General features: G+C 49.8%; 1 protein-coding gene across 3 annotated transcripts in view; it reads left to right on the top strand.

Moving 5' to 3' along the window:
• The window catches only part of WDTC1 (WD and tetratricopeptide repeats 1), a 64,055-nt gene extending 41,694 nt beyond the window's left edge, over positions 1–22,361 (top strand). The window contains exons 4-16 of one of the 3 annotated variants that reach the window (XM_060622523.3): positions 1,813–1,859; positions 2,259–2,370; positions 5,079–5,266; positions 7,653–7,835; positions 8,786–8,880; positions 9,290–9,405; positions 10,864–10,939; positions 11,549–11,657; positions 12,664–12,837; positions 15,894–16,129; positions 17,681–17,861; positions 18,812–19,004; positions 20,341–22,361. In XM_060622523.3, the coding sequence (XP_060478506.1) occupies positions 1,813–1,859; positions 2,259–2,370; positions 5,079–5,266; positions 7,653–7,835; positions 8,786–8,880; positions 9,290–9,405; positions 10,864–10,939; positions 11,549–11,657; positions 12,664–12,837; positions 15,894–16,129; positions 17,681–17,861; positions 18,812–19,004; positions 20,341–20,538 (1,908 nt within the window). In that variant the 3' untranslated portion in view covers positions 20,539–22,361. Of the gene's footprint in view, positions 1–1,812; positions 1,860–2,258; positions 2,371–5,078; positions 5,267–7,652; positions 7,836–8,785; positions 8,881–9,289; positions 9,406–10,863; positions 10,940–11,548; positions 11,658–12,663; positions 12,838–15,893; positions 16,130–17,680; positions 17,897–18,811; positions 19,005–20,340 lie in introns of all 3 variants that reach the window. The other 2 variants (XM_060622524.3, XM_060622525.3) reach the window with 2 other exon arrangements.
• Positions 22,362–23,115: the final 754 nt, after the last annotated feature.

The following is a 23,115-nucleotide window of genomic DNA, read 5'->3' as shown; positions in this document are numbered from 1 at the left end:
GTGATCAGAGCCATGTGTGGGGTTTCAACCAAGTGCCATGGGAGAGTGAGAGGCTCAGGTCAACAAGTAGTCTGACAAGTCTGAACAGAGTGAATGCACGTTAAGTGCAGAACCTGGAAAGAAATGTGGTTCAACCTAGCTAAGAATCTTTATAGGACAAAGGGTAAGAGGGAAGGAGAAGGCAGAGGAAAAGCCGTTCTAACTAGACAGTTGGGGAATTAGATTTGTTCATATCTCTCGATTCTTCCCACTAGTCTCACTGGACTCATTTGTTCATTCAGGCAACTGATGTATGCCGGGCTCTGTATCTGACCTTGAGGATGCAGTGAATATAAGACACAAAGCCTGCTTTCTCAGGGCTCAGTCTGGTGAAGCAGACTACCATGTCAACACAGAGTCATAATCCAGTGTGACAGTAGGAGCCCACAGGAAGGGTATGCCTCCTTCCCAAATTTACAGGATAGGAAAGGCACCTTGAAGAAAGTGCCTCTAAACTGAGACCTGAAGAATGAGTTGGGAGTTTATCAGCATGTTTTGGGCCACAAGTAACAGCCCAAGTCAAATGACCTTAAACAGTAAAGAACTGATTGTCTCGCTTAACTGGAAGTCCATAAGTAGAGTAGGCAGTAGTATTGGTCACTCCTCTGTGTATTGACCTCACTCTCAGGCTGGCTTCCCTTGTGGTGGCAATTCCAAGTGTCACATTGGTATACCCAACATCTGAAAGAAGAAAGGTATCTCTTTCATAGACTGTCTCCTGAGAATGAGAAAACTCCTTTTCAGGAAGCCTCCCAGCCACTGTGCCCCCTGCATCTGATTGGGGTCACAGGCTTATTTCTGAGCCAATCCCTGTGCCCAAGTAAATGCCACGTCCAATTTGGCTTATGCCTAAGTTCCTAAACCTATCAGTGTGTCAAGGACAATGGATTTACACTTGCTGAAACCCATGGTCTAATTTGGAACATAGAGATAAATAAATGAAAATCTAGGTATCATTAGGAATGAAGGAGGGTGAGAGCACAGAAACCAGTATATAGGAATGCCTAGTGACTTGTTCTTTCCTTCCCCCATGTAAGACTTGGTTCTGCCACTTTATGCCTTCTGCTTTTCATGGATTCTGTTTCCTCATAGCTCTAGCTTTACCATGGTTTCTCTCTGTGCATGCTTTCAACCTCAGTGTCTATTGATAACTGCCTCACTCTCTCCATGTTTCTCATTTCACATCCCCAAGCTCAAGACTCTGGCCCAGTTAACCTTACTATACCAGGCTCTACCTACTTGAAGTAAGCTCCAGAAGATCGGGGACTTTGTTTTGTATACTGCTGTATCCCCAGTGTCCGAACAGCACCTGGTATGCAATGGGTGCTTGATAAATTAAGTATATGCCAAATGAATAAAAGATCAACTTTCTAGTTAATTGGCTTCCTTTGGGTTAGATATTCTCTGGGCAAATTTTCTGTGGCTGAGGGGATGTCCCTTGAAGGGACAGTGGTAGGAGCAGAAATTTGTTTGGATCTCACTTCTACTACTTACTTTCATCTGAACTTCAGTTTACTTTTCTGCAAAATAGGATCAATGAAACCTGCCCTTTAGGGCTCAGTTGTTCAGTATCAAGTGAGATCATAATATGAAAGTACTTTATATATTGTAAGGTACCAGGCAGTTTAATTCAATTCTGGTCACTCACATGCACCTGGAAAACACTGATGATGGAAAGGCTGGTTCACCTGTTCAGTTCCACGTCTCAGTATTGAGTTCCCCAAGAGAACCTCTAACTGGCTGTCTTCTTGTCCCTTTCCATTTACTCCCCAGGGTCACTCAGGGTGTGTCAACTGTCTGGAGTGGAACGAGAAAGGAGAGTGAGTATGAACTAGAGTACCGAAGAGGGTGCTGGAGAGGGGAGTGGAGAGGCTGGGAGAGGGGACTTTCCTCCTTCTTGGTAGATCTAGGGAAAAGAGATTACTGCTCGTTTCTGTGCAGTGAAGTTTAGTCCAGCACTATCAACGCACTGTCGAACAATAAATTGGATGACCATCCAAACCCTGTGTTTTTGATAATCTAATGTGTTTAAGGAATAATGGGAAATCTTTAGGACAAAGTAGAAGAGAATCAACTGATGTTTACAAGATATGCTTGAATTCTGTGACATCTCCTGTTCCTCACGCTCTGTGTGGCCTCACTCCCTATCAGTGGGAAACGTGGGGCTTGGGGGGGCGGGGCCGGAAGAGGAGAGGTAGAACCCCTTATTCTGCTTGCAGCTTGCTGGCCTCTGGTTCCGATGACCAGCACACAATTGTGTGGGACCCGCTGCACCACAAGAAGCTGCTCTCCATGCACACAGGACACACTGCAAATATCTTCTCTGTCAAGGTGAGCTGGATAAGGCACAGAGCAAGTGAAAGACATGCATGACTGGTCTGCGTGCATGGTTGTATCTGCACATATGTGTTCCATGTACTCCCTGGGGTCACAGACACCTTTGTGATCTGAGTATCTGATGGTGATTCCTGAAACCCCGTCTCTTTTCCATGTTCTGCTTCCTCACTTATAGCATCTAGGCCAGCTCTAGATGAAATGCTGTTTATATTTATTTGAGTGGTGATGGTGGGTGGTATGGTTCCAACCATGAACTTATATAGCAGGGAGACCTGTGTTTGACTCCCTGATCTGCCTCTTGGAAGCTGTGTGACCTAGGCAAGTCACCTGACCTCTCTGAACCTCTTTACTCATCTGTAAATAGGAAGTAGCTTAGGAAAATCCCCTGGACCCATGAATAAATGAGTAAATAAATCATTTAATTTTAAAAGGGAAGCAGCCATCCACAGGCTTGATATTATAGTTCAATAAGATGATTTGTAAAAAGGCACCTGGCCACAGGTGTTTTAGCTGTTCTGTGTTTGAGCTGCTGATTTGTTGGTGGAAGGGAGTTGAGCTGAGGAGAGGTGGGAAGGGGACTTACAAGTGTCTTCAGGCCTCTGAAGTCCTCGAAATGGAAGTGACATGAAACTTTGTGCCTTCTGGTCCCAGGCAACAGACTTGGGATTAGTGCCTCCGAGTCCATAGAAGCAAATGTGGACCTCATGAAGTAAAGAACTGTGTAATGCTTAGAGCAATTTGGAGAAGGTAGAATAGGCCCTTTGAGACCATAGCAAGTGTCCTAGCACTCAGGTACTCTCAACACTGGGAACTTTATTTGCCAGGTTGAAGTTTGGAGGAAATGACTTTAAGGACCTTTCCAGCCCTGTAATTCTATAATGGATGTATGTGAGAGTGAGACTGTCCTTTAGAAAGCCTCACTAATCTAAGGAATATTTTCCTAATTAATATCAAGAAGAATTACAAGATACATGAAGAAGGTAGATTTGAGAGCCAAGAACCTACTTACTTCCCTAAACCCTGCCTCCTTCCCAAGCTCTGATTTTCACCTCCTGCTCCAGGGACCAATCCTAGATGATTTTCTGCAATTTTAGAGACAGAACAATGCCTCTTCACCTCTTGCATGGCAAACAGATGGTTTCTGCCCCATGAAAAGTGTTAGGTCCAATCTGAATCTTTGGGGTGGGATCTGGGAAAGGGACCTAAGCCATCACTTTGGCATTATAGAGCACAAAATGTTGAGTTCAGAAACCAGAATTTGACAACGGTCTTGTAACTTCCTAATAGTATGATTTGGGGCAAGGCATTTACATTTACAGACCCTCAGCCTCCTCTTGTGTGAAAGTGTAGAAAAGGATTCTTCTCTCTTCAGACAGTAACATTCCACAGATATTTATTTAGCCCTCAAGCTCCCCCTGGTGGCAACTACAGAGTGTGGTGAGTGTGGCAGTAGCCCTCAAGGGCTCGCCTATTTATTACTGTTGTGCATGAAGTATATTCTGTCTCCAGACAGGGCTAAAGACTACTGGTTGCCCCTAAAAATGATCAAATTTCATTTGTTTCATCTAGCCCTTGTCCTGGTGATCCAATAGAGAATGGTATATAGAAAGTGAATTATTGCTCTTTTGTGAACATTTAAGTCCAGTAGGACTTGAGCTGTTTAAATGCGGAATAATGCCCCACCCCCAGCACCCATTCAGCCTTGTTGTGGATTGGGAGAAACTTTTCAATTAAGAGAAAAGGTAATTAAATCTTTTGAACTCAAGAAAGAGAAAACTCAACTAAATATTTTTCTTCCTCAAAGCTAGGTGATAGAATGACATGCTTTTAAAAATTACTGTTTAAAGCTATGTTTATGGCTGTTTTCCTCTTACCATATGTCATCTGGAATATTTTCTCAATTTCGTCAGAATGGTGGGATTCTCATTCTTTATGATAACTGTAGGGAGATGTTTCTTCCTGATGCTCAGCCCTTCCCCAAGGGTCAACATTTGAGCCATTTCTAGTATTTGCTATTATGAAGAGTGCTGCTCTGAGCATTTCTGCACAGGTCTCTTTTTTCTAATAAAATTATTTCTCAGAAGTGGAAGTTTGGGGTCAAAAGATAGAAGCAGTTTTTACTTTGTTACCTATTGCCAGAGTGTTCTCCAGAAATATTTGAACCAATTTAAAATACTACTTTCTCCTTAAAACACTGGAAGTCCTTTTCACCTTAAGACTAATTTATTAGGTAATCCTCAGGCTATCAGACAGTCCTCATGAGGCAGTATGCATTTGGGGAGTCAGACTTGAGTTTGAACACAATCCTGCTGAACCTCAATTTTTATTTTAAGTATCAATAAGATAAGATACCTACCCAGATGGCAGCCAGATGGTAAATGCTTAGTGAATGGTAGCAACTATGATTATCATCCACTCAACCCTCATCTGGGGAAGAATCAGAGGAAGATTTCTTAGGTAGTCCGGTTTGGCACAAGTCAGGACCACTCCGGCAAAGTAAAGGCGTATGTCCCAACTTTGACCTTTAGGCCTATGGGCTGATGCTTGAGATCCAAAGTTTTCTTAGTGGACTGCCTTGGATGAGTTCATTTCCTGCCTGATATGGAGAAGGAAAGAGGGTGCTAACATCCATGCTAGTCTTCTTCCGTGGCCAACCCTACCCCCACTGCCTGCCAATCTCTTCTTCAATCTCTCTGGAGCAGTTCCTGCCTCATGCTGGGGACCGCATCTTAATCACGGGGGCAGCCGACTCCAAAGTGCATGTCCACGACCTGACAGTAAAGGAAACAATCCACATGTTTGGAGACCACACAAACCGGGTGAAACGCATCGCCACAGCGCCCATGTGGCCCAACACATTCTGGAGCGCTGCTGAAGATGGGCTTATCCGGTAAGGGCCTGAGGCATCAAGTGGGGCCTGCGCCTCCCCTGCTCCCACTGCATGTTGGCTCCCCCGCCCCATCTTCCCATACCGCTTCCTTCCACAGGCCTGGCTCCTTCCCTCCAGCAGAGTTCCAGCCTCATTTGTCTGCCCAGGGCACTTGTCTGGGACATACAGCTGGGAACATTTGTTTGTCTGCTCTCGGCTTCCCCACTCTTTACCCTCTCCTGCACTACATCCGGGCCTGTCAGCCTGCTCTCACCAGTGCATAATGTCGGCCTCCTCTGGGCTTTCACTCCTGCTGTTTGCTCCGCCTGGTTTTCTCTGTCCCCAGTTCTTTCCATGCTTGACTCTTTCTTACCCTAAGATCAGCTCAAGACTCACCTCTTCATAAGCACCTTCTCTGACTATCCTGTCCAAAGTAGACCCCCCCCATCATTCTGTCTCAGCACCCTAATTGTATCCTCTGTAACTGTAATCACCCTCTGTAGTTCTTTTATTTTATTTTCTTCTTGGTTTACCTTTTTGTCTGTATCACTCACTGAATAGTGAACTGTCAGAGCACCTCCATCTCTACCTTGTTCCTAGTTGTGTCCCTAGAGCCCAGCACAGTGCCCAGCACATAGTGGTGCTTGATACATTTCTCTCGAACAATTGATCAGTGGGCATATGTGTGGGAAGGGAATAGTCAGTCAGAAATGGGAAAGCGGACTTTCCCCTTCTCCGTTGGCCTGGATTGTCATATCTTTGCTCTAGTTTTCTTCATCCTAAAATGGTCTCATTGCTCTTTAACTCCTTTCTTCAGAGGTGACCTTATCTCCCCAACCTGCTTTAATGCCTCCTTTGAGATCTTACAGGATTCGCTCTTCCCTGTTACAAAGGAGGAGAGATATCTAAGTCATGCACGAACTATAAAACAGCAGTTAGAAGCAGGGCACTGATGTCAGACAGACCTGGAATCAAGTCCTACCTCTGTCACTCAGTGTTTGGGGCAAGTAACTTTACCCCTGAACTTTAGTTTCTTCACCTGTAAAATGAGAATTATCATAATATCTCCCTTGTTGGCCTGAGCATCAAAATGAGATAGTGCCTGTGAAACCTTGGATGGTACTTGGAAGACAGAAAGCACTTGGTCGGTGACAGGTAAAACTCTGTGTTACTCTTATTGACCTTACCTAACCAGACTGTGCCAGGGCAGCAGGTAGAGGCCAAGCATCTAGGTAGGATTGGAGCCTAAGCAGTTAGACACAGGCACAGTCAGGGAAGGTGTTCTAGCAGAGGGTGAGCATAAGCTGGGCCTTCCAGGATAGACAGGATTTGGATGGGCAAGGAAAAGCAGAGTGGACTCTCCAGCTTGAACAGTTTGTGAAGGCAGGGGTAAATGTGCCACATGGGGGATAGACAGTTCTGTCTGTCATCGTGAGTGAGGCAGTTAGAAAACTGAGGAACAAGTTTAGTGGCAGTCAGGTCTTGGGAACCAGACTGAGGAGTTTGGTAAAAGTAAATTAACAGTAAACTCATGCTAAAAATATTGAGGAATTTGTGCAGGTTTTTGAGCAGGAGACTGATGGAACAAAGACAGTATTCTAGGAAGAGCAGTCTGGTGAGGACGGCTTAGAAAGGTGAAGCAGACAGGGTAGAGATCATTGCCGATATCTGGGCAAGAAGTGGGTGACCACATGGGGACACCCTCCTCATTCTCTGTGCCTGTGGAGTGGCAGCACAACGGTCCCCCAGACTGCTTCGAGGGGTGTGCTACTGCCAGGGATGTCTCGCATGACATTTACTACCTGAGTGGGACTCAGGCTTGTCTTGGCGCTTAGCGTTTCTAGATAACTCTTGGCGACCTCTAGATTCTCTTTTATATCACCTCCGTACTTCTGTCTCCTGCAAGAAATTAGATTAAAAGTTGGAGTTAAGGAGCAAAGCCACGTGGTTAAAGGCTGTCTCTCCAGTGGAAGCTGTGTCACCCCAGACAGGTTCTCTACTTGCCTTAGCCTCAGCGTTCTAACGATACCTGGGGCTGGTGTGAGGATTTAATTAGATAATCCATGTACAACACTTAGGGACACAAGACACAAATCATTTTCTCAACGTTAGAATCAGTAGAAATAGTACTTAATGGCAATATCACTGATCTCTGTAAAAAAAAAAAATACAGTAGTATTCACCTTAAGTAGTTATATGAAAAATAAAACAGATTGTGTGAGAAGCCTATTTCAGGTGCCTGGCACACAGTGAGCACTCGGGGAAATGGGAGTGGTTTTTTTACATTCTTATTATTTATGAACAGGTCAAAGCCCTTCCCAGTTCCTTTGTATAACAAAGCCTTGGCTTCTCCCCTGCCTCACAGGAGGACCCAATCCCCATCCCCTAACACTGTCCTCTCTCACAGCCAGTATGACCTTCGGGAGAACAGCAAACACTCGGAGGTGCTGATTGACCTGACAGAGTACTGTGGCCAGCTGGTGGAGGCCAAGTGCCTCACCGTCAACCCCCAGGACAACAACTGCCTGGCAGTAGGGGCCAGTGGGCCTTTTGTGAGGCTCTATGACATTCGCATGATCCATAACCACAGGTATGAATAGTTCAGCCTCCTGTGGGCAAGTCCCTGGGAACTTGCTGCCCCTGTCCCTCATTGCCATGACCTCTTCTTTTTTGAAGTGGGTTTTTAAAATTCTGTTATTTTTTTTAATGTTTATTTTTGAGAGAGAGAGTGCGGGAGGAGCAGGGCGGGGGGTGGGGGGGACAGAGGATCTGAAGCAGGCTCTGGGCTGACAGCAGAGAGCCCAACTCAGGGGCTCGAACTCACAAACCGTGAGATCATGACCTGAGCTGAAGTCAGATGCTTAACTGACTGAGCCACCAGGTGCCCCTTAAATTTTGTGATTAAAAAAAAATTTAATCCATGCTTGTTTTGGAAAATACGGAAAGTATAATAAACTACAAATAATCCATTACCTAAAAGAAATCACTGTGTATATTTTCTGCTTGTTCTTTTACTATGAGTATTTGTACAGAGTTATAATCGTGTACATGTAATTTCTTTTTTGCACATGTAATTTTATTCTTTTTTTTTTTTTAAACAAAAGTAGAATATACCCCAAACCTCCACAGAAGTCCCAGACCTGAACAGCTCCACCAGCGTGGGTTTTCAATGGACTTCTGGGACAGGGGCAGGGACATCTGGCCTGCTTTACTTTCATTTGTGGGTTTGGGCAACCACTGCTGCTCCTCACACACTACCTGACCTGGAGTGGGACTTAAACCTTAGCTTCCTTATCTATAAAATGAGGATGATAGGGTGGTCATGAGGACCAAGACAATGGACAGAACCTACTTGTAAAGCACTGTAATGTATGTGTGCATGGCTATCTAGCTGATGGACCTTTAGGGTTGCTGAGGTAAGGAAGCTAAGGGTACCTCCTTTCAGTGATACAAATTTAGGTTTTCCTATAGGGAGTATGGTCTGGTCTAGCCAGGGGTATGCCTAGGGCTTATAACCTATATGGTTTGTCTTCCCACCAGGAAGAGCATGAAGCAGAGCCCTTCAGCAGGTGTCCACACCTTCTGTGACCGACAGAAGCCCCTTCCGGATGGCGCAGCCCAGTATTACGTGGCAGGTAGGGCTCAGCCCAGCTCTGGCCCCAAGTTCTTGGCCGGGTGCTGACTCTTTCTGGGGTGGTGCAAAGAGACAACATGGCATGGTGGTCAAGAGCATGGGTTTTAGAGTAAGGCAGATTCAGGCTTTAATCCTGACTGCCATTTACCAGCCATCCTGTGACCTTTGGCAAATTACTTACCCTTGATGAGTCTTCATTTCTTTTCCATAGAATGGGGCCATAATGATTAAATGAGATAAAGTATATAAAGTAGTTGGCCTAGTGCATATAGTAAATGCTCAACACATGGAGCTGCTTTTATGATGAAGATAATTGCTATCGTTATTGACATGTTGGCCTCACACAACTCCCTGCTCCTCTTGGGGGAGACGAGGAGTCTCACATTGGGGTGACTGAGCTTTTCCCACAGGTCACCTGCCAGTGAAGCTGCCTGATTACAACAACCGTCTGAGAGTGCTGGTTGCCACCTATGTGACCTTCAGCCCCAATGGCACAGAGCTGCTGGTCAATATGGGAGGGGAGCAGGTATGTGTGGCTGCCCAAGCTGGCGCTGCCCCCACCAACCCAAATTCAGCATCCAGGGCTTGTACCTCACTTCCACTGCCATGAGGCAGACAAGAAGCACCAACCTTATGGTAAATGGCTTTACAGTGAAATATAAGGAGCAGCGTGGCATCATTGGAATTCCCAGGAGGTGCCCTGGCTTTGTCTTTTTCTTGAGCATAGCTTTAGAACTGACAGACCCGTCTTCAAATGCTGGCCTTCTGTGTGCTATGACTTTGAACAAGTCTCTTCATTTTTCTGAGCCTCAGTTTCCTCATCCTCTTATTTTCCTAGGAGGAAACCCTGGGGCTGAGAGCATGCAGCCAGGCTGTGGTTTAAGGCCAGCTTTAGGAGTGTTTTTTGATAATGGCAGGTTACTAAACCCTCTATTTGCAGGTTCTCAATCAGGATATTTAGTAAGCCTTGCATAAATCCACTTATTCTACAAATACTCACTGAGCACTTACTCTGAGACCGGCATTATTATAAACATGAAGGAGACAAATGTGAAATATGATCCAACCCAAGTTGACAAGGCAGACATAGCACGTGAACCAGCTAATGACATTACAAGGCAAGGTGGATTATGTACAAGAGAAATGGGATGGAGAATAGACGAGCACCTGAGCTCAGAATACGGCTCTGACTTCAGACTGCTGAGCCATCACCTGGCCTAAAGGTAGCATAAGGATGAGTAGAGAGGCATCTAGCAGAGTGGTTTGGAGCCAGACAGACTTGGTTTTATGTCCTGACTATGCCACTTACTGCTTTTATGGCCCTGGGTAAATAAACTCGGAGCCCATATTTCTTCATCTATAAAGGGGGTGATAATAATAGTACTTCTTAGGGCGCCTGGCTGGCTCAGTGGGAAGAGCACGTGACTGTTGATCTTCAGGGTCATGAGTTCAAGTCTCATGTTGAGTGTAGAGATCACTAAAAAAAATAAACACACTTAAAAAAGTAATAGACCTCTTTAGGGGGTTGTTTCTAGGATGAAATGAGGTAAGTCATATAAAACACTTAGCAGAGCTCCTAAAGCAAAGTAAGAATTCACTAAACGTTAGATAATATAGATAATGTTTATTGAGAGAAGTAAGTAGCAGTGTTACTTTGGGCAAATGGCTTCCCTTCTCTGAGACTTCAGTTTTCCCATGTGTAAAATGAGACCTTTGGCTTTGTGACTTCTGAGAACCTTTCCAACTTAAACATGTGATTCTAATTAATGACAGTGTTTTAAGCAGTCCACCCTACAGGCCAGGAACCAGGAGAATTTTCCTGCCTGAGGTTTGCCCCATAGGAACCCCTCCAGACCTTGCTTGATGGTTCCGTGCTCAATACTTACTATATTCCTGAGAGCCACCAACCCCCAAAGCCTTGCTTTGGTCCAGCCACATTCTTACCTCACAGCCGCCATCTCTTTTCTTAACCCTTCCACTCTAGGTCTATTTGTTTGACCTGACTTACAAGCAACGGCCATACACCTTCCTCTTGCCTAGAAAATGCCACTCCTCAGGGGGTAAGTTCTCCCTTGGGTTAGGGGTATCTCTGCTGGGGAGCTTGAATGTGTGCCACTTCTGCTGCGGAGGCTGCCCCTTCCCTTGTGCTGTGGCTGTGATCCTCCAAAAGGAGTAGTTTCTCTGAAAGAACACTCTGTACAGTAAGAAGGAAGATAACAATAGGTCAGAGAGATCTGTCAAAGGGGTTTGTATCACAGCCCTTTTCACTTCTCTCTGAAAAAGTTTCTTTCCGTGGCTTTTCTCTTGAGGACATGTAGTAGTTGCCCTTCTTTCTTGTCCTGAATGAGTTTCCTCACTGACTCCTTCCTAGGGCCTCCAGCTGGTTTGGAAACCTCTTCACCCCCCACTCCCTCCAACCACCCCCAGCTAAGGGTAATGCCAAGTTGAAGCTGTGTCCCTCTCCAACCAGCAGAGGGCGCACAGGCTTTTCCCTATGCTCTTGCCTGCCTGCCTGTCTGTCAGAACTTACTTTCTGGGAATGGATCTTACCTGGGAGGATGGCCCATAGTGGAACCATCAGATTCTGTGATGGAAGCTGGAGGGCTGCTGAAAAGAAATGAGGACCTCTTCCTGAGTTGTTGCTGTTCCTTTCTCCCCACCCCTGCCAGAAGTTCAGAACGGCAAGATGTCCACCAATGGTGTATCCAACGGCGTGTCCAATGGCCTGCACCTTCACAGCAATGGCTTCCGGCTGCCAGAGAGTAGGGGACATGTCAGGTGAGTCCAGCCTGACTTGTTCAGCCCCCCAGTCCCAATTACACCTTATGGTACATACCTTACAATGTAATTTGGAGGGAGGAGCATGTCCTGTAAACCGTCCATCCAGGCACATACCTCAGAGTCTGGGAACTGAAACAAGGGATGTAATGGAGTATATCTGGAGTGTGGCTAATGGTTCCAGTACCTCTGCTACCTGGTAGGATCCCAGTCACACTCAGACTGAAGCTCCAGTCCCTGGGTATCAGTAGTTAGGTCAGGACCCAGGGGCCCAGCTACCTCTTAGTACTGAGCTCCCTCTTAAAGGTGTTAAACACAGAGGGGCCTCCCCCCCATTATATTTTTCTTCATCCCATACCATCTTTTGGCCTCTATTCACTGCCAGGCCCTATACTGGGCTTTGGATACAGGTGTGCTCAAATCCTCTAAACTTTGAAAGAAATAGAAGTCTCTGTCGAGAGATCCATGGGAGGGGCTTGGGTGGTCAGCTACTATCATGCCCAGAAGTATGATTAAGAATTACCTTTGGGGGGTGCCTGGCTAGCTCAGTTGGTAGAGAATGAAACTCTTGATCTTAAGGTTGTAAGTCTGAACCCCACATTGGGCATAGAATTTACTGAAAAATGAAATCTTAAAAAAAAGGAAAATCACTTTTGGGGCACGTGGCTGGCTTAGTCAGTGGAGCATGCAACTCTTGATCTTGGGGTCATGAGTTCGAGCCCCACATTGGGCACAGAGTTTACTTAAAAAAAAAAAAAGGAATTGCCTTTAACCTGTCCATGACAGCTTCATTTCTGTTTTTTCACTGGTTCAGAGTATCTGGAATTGTGCCTATTACCTATTACAGGAACCTAGGCCAAGGATAAGAGTGGTCCCCTCTTCTAGATGACAGTGCAGATCCCAGGGGTCAAGACAATATGGGTGGCCCTCAGGCAGGGCTTCAGACTTCCTGAGAGGCTGCTTGGACCCTCTTTGGCTGGCCTGACTTGGCTCTCCTTCACCACAGCCCCCAGGTAGAGCTGCCCCCATACTTGGAGCGCGTGAAACAGCAAGCCAACGAGGCCTTTGCCTGCCAGCAGTGGACCCAGGCCATTCAGCTTTACAGCAAGGCTGTGCAGAGGGCCCCTCACAATGCCATGCTCTATGGGAACCGAGCTGCTGCCTACATGAAGCGCAAGTGGTGAGTGGGCCTGAGCCAGGACGAGGGATGAAGGCAGAGGACCTGATGGAACCAAGTTCCTGAGGCCTCCAGGGAAGGTGGCAGTGGCATCCTGCTGCCCCTTAGGGCTTTTTTAGGCTGTTTTCTAACTCCCACCTCCAGACTAGAAGTCAGGAAGTCTCACAGTGACGTGAAACATGTCCACAAGTAGCTTCAATGTGGTGCTTTGTTATAAAGTGATGCGGCCACTGGGCAAGTAGAACTTGAGAGAATGGTTAATCCAAGCTGTTAGATAATTGGCCTTGAATTGGACTATGAAGGTGCAGTAGAATCTTGCTAGATAGAAAAGAGGCATTTGGTGAATTCAGTTGGTATCAGTCTCAAATGATTCTGTAGCCCCTTGACCTTGGGCTTGCTTTCCTGTGCTCTTAGACCATTGGACCAAGACAAACAAGATACCAGGGATCTGAAGCTGGCTGTGGGTCATGTTGGGTCATAGTGGCTGGTGGTAAAGGAGTGGGTCCATATCCTGAAGAACCTGCTATCTTTGGAGACCATCAGGGCTCCCAGCCCTTCTGCCTACGGCACCAGCAGGCAAGCAGGCGGGCAGACCCCACCCCCCAGCCGGGGCCAGGACTGAAGATGGATAGAGCTGGGCCCACAGCCATTTCTGCTCCGTCTGGCATCCGTCGGCTCTGCCCAGACAGACAGGCCAGCTGGTGTGCCATCGTCTGGCTGCAACTAGGCAGGCCAGAGAGGGAAGCTTAAGAAACCCACCCAAGTCAGCAGGATGGTAGATAGGGGTTTGGGAAGATGCTACCCCCACAGGCCTTAGCCCAGGCATCAAGAGTTTGCCAAATGCTCAGATGGCAACCCAACCCAGGAGGTGATGGTTTGGGGGCCATCCTAAGGTGTTTTGCTTCTCTGTCCCAGGAACTGAGTAGAATGCGGTGTCCTCATCCAGGCTTTATGCCGAGAGCTGTTTCACTCCTACATCCTTGCTAAGGGAGGCTGATGACTTCCCAATCCATGGGTGCCCTCGACATGTTCTCTAAACTCCCACTGTGTGCTAGGTACTAGGGACACAGAGTTCCTCACTTTGAGTTCCTGTGCTCCAGAGTGCCCAGCCTCTGGACCGAGGACAAAGACATGATTATGGTTCATCATCATCGAAGAAGCAATAAGCCTTTGAGGGGTCAGGTGAAGTGCCATGGGCATTAAGACAAGTTAGGTCACTTTAGCTGGGGTCAGGGAAGTGTCAGGAAGATGAGGAGTCTGATGGGCTTTAAGTGTGGGCAGGCTTAGGCAAGGAGATGAAGAGGAGGAGGGGATTATGGGGGAAAGACATTCCCAGGGAGATGAATGGTGTGAACAAAGGCATGGGGGTGGGGGCCTGACTGAAGAGCTTGTTTGCAGAACAACAAATCCATTTGGCTGGAGCAGAGGGTTCTGGAAGGGACTGGCAGGAGATGAGTCTGTGAGGTAGCCTGGGGCCGGCCTGGGAAGAACTTGGAATGCAGAGCGGTGGCGTTTTGGCCTGGATTCAGTGGGATGATGGGCAGCTACTGAAGAGTTTTGAGCAGGAGAGGGATGTGCTGAGGGCTGTCCTTTCAGGGAGATTGATCTGGCAGTGAGTCTGGATGGGTGAGCCCTGGGGCCAGCCTGCTCTCTCCCCATCCCCACATGCCTGCCAGTGACCCCTAGAATGTCACATTCTGTCCCAGGCCAGTCTCTCCAGGGCTGCCATCTGCTCCTGGATGCGGTGGGAGCTGTCACCCTCCGGCTCCTGGTTGGTCTCTGTCTGGCTCTCTCCAGGAGCTCTGAGGGGCACTTTGCAGGTGGCAGTTGGATTTCCAAACAGTCCCTCCTCCTTCATCACAGCCAGTCGTTCTGACGCAGGCCATGCCTTCAAAGCACTTTGTCCCCTGCCTCCTCCCACACTGGTGAGCTGCTTGTTCCTGCTGCCAGGGCTGGATGCTCCCTCTGGTGCTGTAGGAGAGGAGTCAGGAGGACATTTCCCCTGTTGGGTATGCTTTGGCCCTATTCAGGCGGGTTGTGAGCTGTGCTTTGGTGGAAGGAGCATCAACTCTGGGGAGTGCTGCTAGGCCCACCTCAGCCCAGCAGAAAAAAAAAAAAAAAGGAAAAAAAAAAGCTGCCAAAGGAGAAGTGGCCCCTGTGACCGGTCTGGCTTTCCAAATGAGAGGTGGGAACAGATGAGAGGTGCTGGGGGGGAGTGTACCCTATATTCTGGCATGGGGTGGGAGAGTGGGGGCTTTCTTCTGACCCGTCCCTGCTTGCTCTCCCCCCAAAACCATCCCCACTTCCCTTTATCCATGCTTTGGGAGGTGGAAGAAGTGAGTAGAGACGATTTGGAGCTCCTGGTGTGCATACCCCCCTTTACCATCAGCTTCCAGAGAGCTGACTCTGCCAGTCTGTCAGGCCCCATCCTTCAGCCCCGGGAGGTAGAGGCCACAGCTGCTGTGGATCAGTCAGCCAGGACAGAGGGGGGTCTGGCTGAGGGCTTGCTGCCTGCTGGTCAGACCCCGAGTCCCCAGCCTGGCACTTCTGGCTTCTCCAGACCACAGAACTGTCCTTGAGAGCCCCCTGCCTTGGCCATGGCTTTGAAGACCAGCCGGGGGGATTTGAGGAGGTGGTTGGAGAAAGAGAGAAGGAGGGCTTGGGGAGCCTGAGGTGGGCAAGATGCCAGGCCTTCTGCTGCAGAGCTGCGGGTGCCTGGGGTGAGCCAGTGAGCAGTTGCACTCTGTGCCCAGCAGAGGGCAGCCTGGCACTGTTTTTTTTTTTTGTTTTTCTCCCCACACATACCCCCTCCCCCCTCCCCCATTCCCTTTCTCCCATCCCCCTCTTAGACTTCAGGATTCCTGACTTATCTCCTTAATATACTGTGTCTCCTGGGGAGCAAAGCCTGGGCTGAGCCAGGGTTCTCTTCATTCCCAAGTACCCTTATCCTGAGATCTGTCAGAGGTGGACTGAGGTGGCCACAGAAAGCAGGGGAGACTGAGTGGACTCCTGATTGCCATGCAGCCCCACCTCCAAGCCACACTCCCCTGCCTTCCCAGGGATGGTGACCACTACGATGCCCTGAGGGACTGCCTCAAGGCCATCTCCCTAAACCCATGCCACCTGAAGGCACACTTCCGCCTGGCCCGCTGCCTCTTTGAGCTCAAGTACGTGGCTGAGGCCCTGGAGTGCCTGGATGACTTCAAAGGGAAGTTCCCGGAGCAGGCCCACAGCAGCGCTTGTGATGCATTGGGCCGCGACATCACAGCAGCCCTCTTCTCCAAAAATGATGGTGGTGAGTGGGCACTGGGGAGAGGGTGCTGTTCCTCTATTTGAGGTGCTACATGACATCTGGAGAGGACATGGTTCTGAGATCAGAGAGGCCTGGATTCAGCTGCTAATTCAGAAACCATGTGACTGTGGGATAGTCACTTAGTCTCTTTGAGACTCAGGTTTTTCATCTGTAAAGGGAGAGTGATCGCACCTCCCATTCAGAGTTTCTGTTGAGGATTAGCAATAGCACGTTTCGAACACCTCGTGTGATGCCCGGGACTCAAGACAGGAGTAAATTGAGCCCAATCAGGCCGTGTGGCTCCAGCTGGGCATTCTCACCTGCTCACAGACAGGGCCTTGGCTGTCCCGTTGGTCATCTGAGTAAGGGGCAGCAGCTGGGGCTTGCACTCGTTCCAGTTTGCATGCTTGCGGCAGAGGCAGCAGTACAGGGCGATAGAAATGCTTCACACATGGGGTGTGGAACCTCGGGCTCCAACCTCAGCTCTGCCAAGTGGTAACCATGTGATCTCGGGTGAAGCACAGCCTCTCTGAACACACTGCCTTTACCTGCATGGAGAGCATTTGAAGCCCTGCCCAGCTCACCTCAGTAGCATTGGAGAGTGAGCTGGGGATTTGTGGGATTTGTGCTCTGGAGGCAGACGTGGATCCTCACTTCTTTCCTTATGCAGTTTACTAACCGTGGGATTGATTCACTTGTTTGCATAGTTATCAAGTATCTACCTTGTGCCAGGCATTGTGCTGGGTCCTGGGAGTACAGCTGTGAACAAGTCAGATGGTATTTCTGTATTAAGGAATTCACAGCTCTAGTGAAGGAACCAAGTGATGAAGGAGAAACAGGGTGTGATATGTGCCATGGGGGCCTGATGTGGTATAGGTGTATGGGGTAGGACTTGATGGAAGGCTAGGATTCTAGGGGAGGAAACATTTAAGCTGAGATCTCAAGGATGAGGAGGAAGAGGTAACTGGATACAAAGTGTAGCTGTGGGAGGTGAAGAATTCCTGGCCTAGGGACCAGACATGCAAAGGCCCCGAGGCAGGCAGAATCAAGGCACTTTTAAGGCATGAGAAAACTGGTGTGTTTTTTGTTTTTTGTTTTTTTTACCCAAGGCACTTAACTGATCAGTGCCTCAGCTGGGATCCATGATAACTTGTCTTCCAGTGGGGAAGGGTTTGGACCGTACTGCCTTCAGAGCTATGGATCTGTTTAGAAAAACCACCCCCTCACGGCTCTCTCGGAAGTGCTTCACCTTCCCCTCCCTGCCTCTCACCTCCACAGAAACAGAATGCATGGGTCTATGCATTCTTGGGGCTTCTAGACATTATTCAGGGACCTGAGCCAAGGCCCTCCTAGCATCATAGGTCACCTCTTGAACATCCTCAAGGGCTGGGTCCAAAGATGCTTCTTCCTCAGAGTCATTCCCGGTTTTCCAGATAGGTTTAGGCAGGTAGCCCTACATTGCTAGCACCTGGGCTGAAAACAGGGCCGGGGTGGAGACAAATGGGGGAGTGGAGAGAGGGACAGGCTTCACCTTTCCTTGCTCTCTGCCTCCAGAAGAGAAGAAGGGAGCTGGTGGTGGCGGTGGCGGCCCCGTCCGCCTCCGCAGCACAAGCCGCAAGGACTCCATCTCGGAGGATGAGATGGTGCTGCGGGAACGAAGCTACGACTACCAGTTCCGCTACTGTGGCCACTGCAACACCACCACGGATATCAAGGAGGCCAATTTCTTTGGCAGGTCCGAGGCCCTGAAGAGAAGGAGGGCACAGCCTGGTTGGCAACAGGAGGTTGAAGGGGGCGTGGGGGCATAATGCTTTTAAAAAAAGTCTCAAATCCCAGCTCTGCCTCTATATCCTTGATCAAGTGGTTTCACAACTCTGTGGGCCTCAGCCTCTTCGTCTACAGAAGGAAACCAACCATCCCCACTCATGGGGCCATAATGAGGATTAATGAGGTAATCCATAAGGTACCCAACGAGGGGCCTAGACCGTGCCTTTAGCCCCCACCTCCTCCTCCTCTGTCTCCATGTGCTGGAGCTTGGTTTCTTTATGTGGATGCTTGGTGCTTCCCTCTGCTGAGGCTATGAGGCAAGAGCCTCAGAAGCTGGTAGTCTAGGCACAGTTGTCTTCTCAGAACTGTGCCCCAGGTACTGAGGGACATAGCCCGTGTCACATCAGACCCTATCACCCCCAACCCTCCTTTTAGATGGTGTACTTTCTTAGGGTAGGTGAGACACTTGAATGTCAAGAACCTCTCCATCAAGATCCCTTCTAAGTGTCACCGGTGTGTGGGGGGCAGACGTACTGTAGGATCAGGATACTGGACCCCGAAAGCCGAGGACTGCTGAGGGAAGGCTTAGACAGGAGTGTTCCCAGAGACCTAAGAGATGCAAGATCTGATCCAGCACGCGAGGAGCTTATAATGTACTTTGAGGGAGAGTATCTTGGGGGGGTCCCAAGCAGTCCCTGATCTGAGTTTAAGAGACTAGCTGGACAGCGACTGGAGCTCTGTAGTATGGAAAGGATTACCATGTGTATGGGAGTTCTAAGTCAAGTGAGGACCCCAGAGTTTGGGGGGCTCAGCAGCTCCAGACCTCCATGCTCCCCCTTGCCCTAAGCCACACAGCCTCTACTTGAGGCTGTAGGGCGGTACCCCACCTGACCTCCCTGCCCTTTGCCCCTCTGCCAGCAACGCTCAGTACATCGTCAGTGGCTCTGACGATGGCTCCTTCTTCATCTGGGAAAAGGAGACCACCAACCTGGTCCGCGTACTCCAGGGGGACGAGTCCATCGTCAACTGCCTGCAGCCACACCCCAGCTACTGCTTCCTGGCCACCAGCGGCATTGACCCTGTTGTGCGGCTCTGGAACCCCCGGCCAGAGGTGAGGGTGTAGAGAAGATGGCCAGAACTAGACAGGGAAGAAGGTTGGGTTGGAGCCTGTGCAAGGCCTTCAGCTGAGCCTGGGAGGGTTGGGAAAGAACATGAGTCACCCAAAGGCTAGAAGCTCTTACCAAAGGGCTCAACACCGTGTCAAGGTGGGAGCCATCAAGTTCTGAAAGTGCCAAATGTAGTGGGCAGCTCCAGGAGCAGGAGTTGGTTCCTGGTTTCTGGGGTCATATCCCTGAATGAGCTGAGAAGATGAGACTCACGGGAAACAGTAACCAAGGACAGGGATGCGGGAGGGTAGGGAGGGTACCAGAGCTCCGGCACCATCTCATGAGAGCAGTACCTCAGAGGCTCCCTGGGTACCCTGCCCTTCCTATACCACTGTGTTGTGTCCCCCAGAAGCTGGGCAAAGCCAGTCCCTTAGTTACATGAGAAGTGTGCGGGCTTCGGCATCTGGTGAGCCTAAGTTTGAATCCTGGTCCCTTCACTCACTGCCTGAGGGACTGAACTACCTCTGACCAGGTTTTTATCGTTTACGTTGGAATGGGAATGACAGCCCCACCTCAAAAGGTTACTTTAAGGATAAAGTGATGCCTCCAGATGCAAAGTGTCCAGCCCACGGGAACACTTAGGATGGTGTGGTCCCCTCTACTCCCAGGGTGGGTAGTCAGGCAGGCTGGCCTGAGGCCTCTCCTGCCCTCTGTCCCACTTGCCTTCCCTTTCTAGCCAGAAAAACAGAAGTCAAGTGGTGCATCTAATTACAGAGGCAATTTACTGTGAATTTTAAAGAGAACTCTACAGGGGTTCTCCCATGAGGGGAGAGGAAAAGGATGAAGGGTTGTTGGGAGTGATGACAGACAAGAGTGGGGTGGAGGACACAGACAATGCCCCCATCCTGGGTATCTAGTATGCCCAGCAGACCCTGGTGTGAGTCCCTATTGTTTCCTGGTATGGGCCCCCCTGCAATGTGTACCCTGATATGGGTATGCCCCCCCCAGTATGTATCCCAGCATGTGCACCCCCCTCATATATATGTTGTGTCCCCTCTCAGTTGTATATATTACCATGTGGCCCCCCCATGTGTGTAACCCCCTGGTGTGTCCTCTCCCTCACATATATATCCTGGTGACCATGTGTCCTGTACTTACCCCAGTGTGTGCGTTCGCCTGCACCCATGTACACATAAGGGCGTATGTACAAATGGACACCCCTGCGCGTCTCCTGCTCTGTACACCCCTCTCCGCATGTATTGCTGCAGCTGTGTGTGTGTGTTTCCTGACTTCCCCACACATCCATCCCAGGACTATGTGTGCCTTCCCCCCCACCCCCAGAGTGAAGACCTCACAGGCCGAGTTGTGGAGGACATGGAGGGCGCTTCCCAGGCCAACCAGCGGCGCATGAATGCTGACCCATTGGAGGTGATGCTGCTCAACATGGGCTACCGGATCACAGGCCTGAGCAGTGGGGGTGCTGGGGCCTCCGATGATGAGGACAGCTCCGAGGGCCAGGTTCAGTGCCGGCCCAGCTAGACCCTCCTGGCCTTGGTCCCCAGCGCCCGCTGCTGGCTGGACCCTCCACCACGGGCAGGAGGTCAGGGGGTTCTGTTTTGGTTTGTCCCCCCCCCCCCACATTTTTTTCATTTCCCTGTTTTGTTTGTTAGTTCGGCATTGGGGGTGGGGGGTTGCTACAACTTGCTGGCTTTCAGATTGCCCCTTGACTGGACCCAGCTCTGAGCAGAAGAGCAGGAGGGGAAGCCCCTCCATATGCCCCCCACCCATATGCCCGCTTCCACATCCCTGGAGGGCTCTGACCTGCCTCGGGCTGGGTGGGAGACAAGGGCTGAAGCTGTCTTCAAGGACTGTCCTACCCTTCAGCTGGCGGCAGGAAGGGGAGTGGACTTCCAGTCTAAGGGCTAGCCTTGACCTGCTGCCACTCTTGCTCCTGCGGGCAAGGCTAGCTCCTCCATGGCTTCAGGGAAGGTTCTGAGAAAGGATGGCCCCCCCCTCCAGAGCTCCCTTCACCCGCCACCCCCGCCCCGTTTCAGGGTGGAAGCAGAAGGAAGGTGGGAGTCCTGCAGTAGGCAAGGCCAGGCCCCTGCCTGGGCACTAGAGCTTTCTCGCCCTTCTCCCAGTGCTAGCTCTGGACCCTGGGCCTGCTCTCACTGGCCATCTCTGGGGGCTTAGGGGGCTTAGCCTTTCCCAAGGGCCCTGGCAGAGGGTGGGGCACCGCACCATCCCCTTCTGCGCTGCACTGCAACCACTCCCACTCCTCTTTCTGGGGGCTCCTTGGCCTCACTGTGACCTTTCTGCCAGAGCTCCCAGCCAGGCCTATTCTCTCTCGCTGAGGTGGCACTCTCTGCTAAGGGCCCTTTCTGCCCTCCCTCCCACCCCATGTGCTGAGCCGCCACAAAGACCAAAGAAGTGATGGCTTTTCTCTGTCCCCTGCTGCTCTTGGGGGTGGGGGAGGGAGAGGGGGGGTCTCCTGAGTCACTCAGATGGGAAAATCCGTAACTCAGCCCCCTCCCTCCTCAGCAGCCCCAAGCTTGACACTGGACAGCAGTCACCCCACCACTCACCAAGCATCTCTCTGCCCCCTTGGCTCTCAGCTGGGAGCTGCTCTCATAGTTGCTCAGCCTTCCTCCCTCTCCCTCCCTTTCCCCTCAGTGCTTACTTGGCTCCAGCCCTCCAGCTGCAGCCTCTGGGGAGCTGCAGCCTCCCTTCTTCCCTCCCTCTGTCCTTCCCTCCCTCCGCCTGGTCTCTGCCAGGTGCCTCCTCTCAGTCAGGCTTCAGATCAGCCCTGGAGACAGGAGGGCCATGTTAAAAGCTTTTTCACAGTTTTAAGAAGACAGGGGGAGGGGGGTGAGGATAGTGGTGGGGGGTCTGGCACCATCTCGTCATTGCTTTAATCCCAGCAACACAGGTGGCAGCTTCTCCCCCTTCCTCCCCACCCAGCCCCTCTCCCGCCCTTCTCTTCTAGCTTGGTAATGAAGTATATTTATTGGTGAAGGAAACAGCTGCTGCTGCTTTTCCTGCTGCTGGGACTTGCTCCCCTGTCTCTTCTCCATGACCTTTCTCCAGCCAGGGAGGGGAAAGCAGGAGTACTGGGGCTGGGCCCTGGGGCCCAAAGACCAGCAGGGGCCCCTTTGCTTTCCTGTGTTGGAGCCACCTGCCATTTCCTCTCTCCGTGCCTCCCCTCTCCCCCCCTCCCTCCCCCAGCCTGCCCAGCCTGGGCCCTGCAGTGTGGAGAGACACATTAAGCCTTACTGTCCTCTGGGGGCAGGAGCCGAGCCTTTTTGTTGCTCCGCTCCCAGGAGAGTGAGGGTGACGCAATTGATTAAAACCATTTTGTTCTAGGTGTGGCTGCTGGCATTTGTGGGGTGCGAGGGGGTCTTGGGATCAAAGTGAGGGCACCTGATCCCTCACCTGTGTAGCTATGTGACTTTGAGTAACCATACCTCTCCTGGGTAGAATGAGACCTGCCTTGGAGGATCCCTGTGAAGCAGTGGCCACTCAGCCTAGCAGGGCGAAGCGCAGCAGAGCCTGGCACTGGTGGCTGTGAATTGCAATAATCAGCTTTCACTCTCCGGGCTGTTTTCTCAACTCTAAAATAAGGAGGTGAAGTCTTAGTGGCTTTTCAGACTTCTAAAATCAGAACCCAAACCAGAAATACACATTTTACATTGTGACCCAAGATACCCATGCTTATTTCTATGTATATAATGAACATAAGTTTTATACAATAATGTTTATTACCCTTGCTACATGCAATATGTTCTATTTATCATTCATATTTACTTTTCTATTTTATTAAGGAGAGGAAATGCTGGCCATAACCCACTAAATGGTTTCACAACCTACAGTTTTTTTGTTTTTGTTTTTTTTTTTTAAGATTTTATTTTTAAGTAATCTCTATACCCAATGTGGGTTCAAACCCACAACCCTGAGATTAAGAGTCGCATGCTCCACCAACTGAGCCAGCCAGGTACCCCTAACAACCTACAGTTTTGTGTGTTTTTTAAGTTTATTTACTTTGGAAAGAGACAGCAAGTACGCAGTAAGCCGGGAAGGAACAGAGAGGGAGAGACAGAATCCCAAGCAGGCTTGGGG

The sequence above is a fragment of the Panthera onca genome, chromosome C1, assembly GCF_046562875.1.
Source record: "Panthera onca isolate mPanOnc1 chromosome C1, mPanOnc1 haplotype 2, whole genome shotgun sequence".
Classification (NCBI taxonomy): Eukaryota; Metazoa; Chordata; class Mammalia; order Carnivora; family Felidae; genus Panthera; species Panthera onca.
Note: the sequence above shows the minus strand (reverse complement) of the source record. Positions and strands in the feature narration are given on the sequence as shown.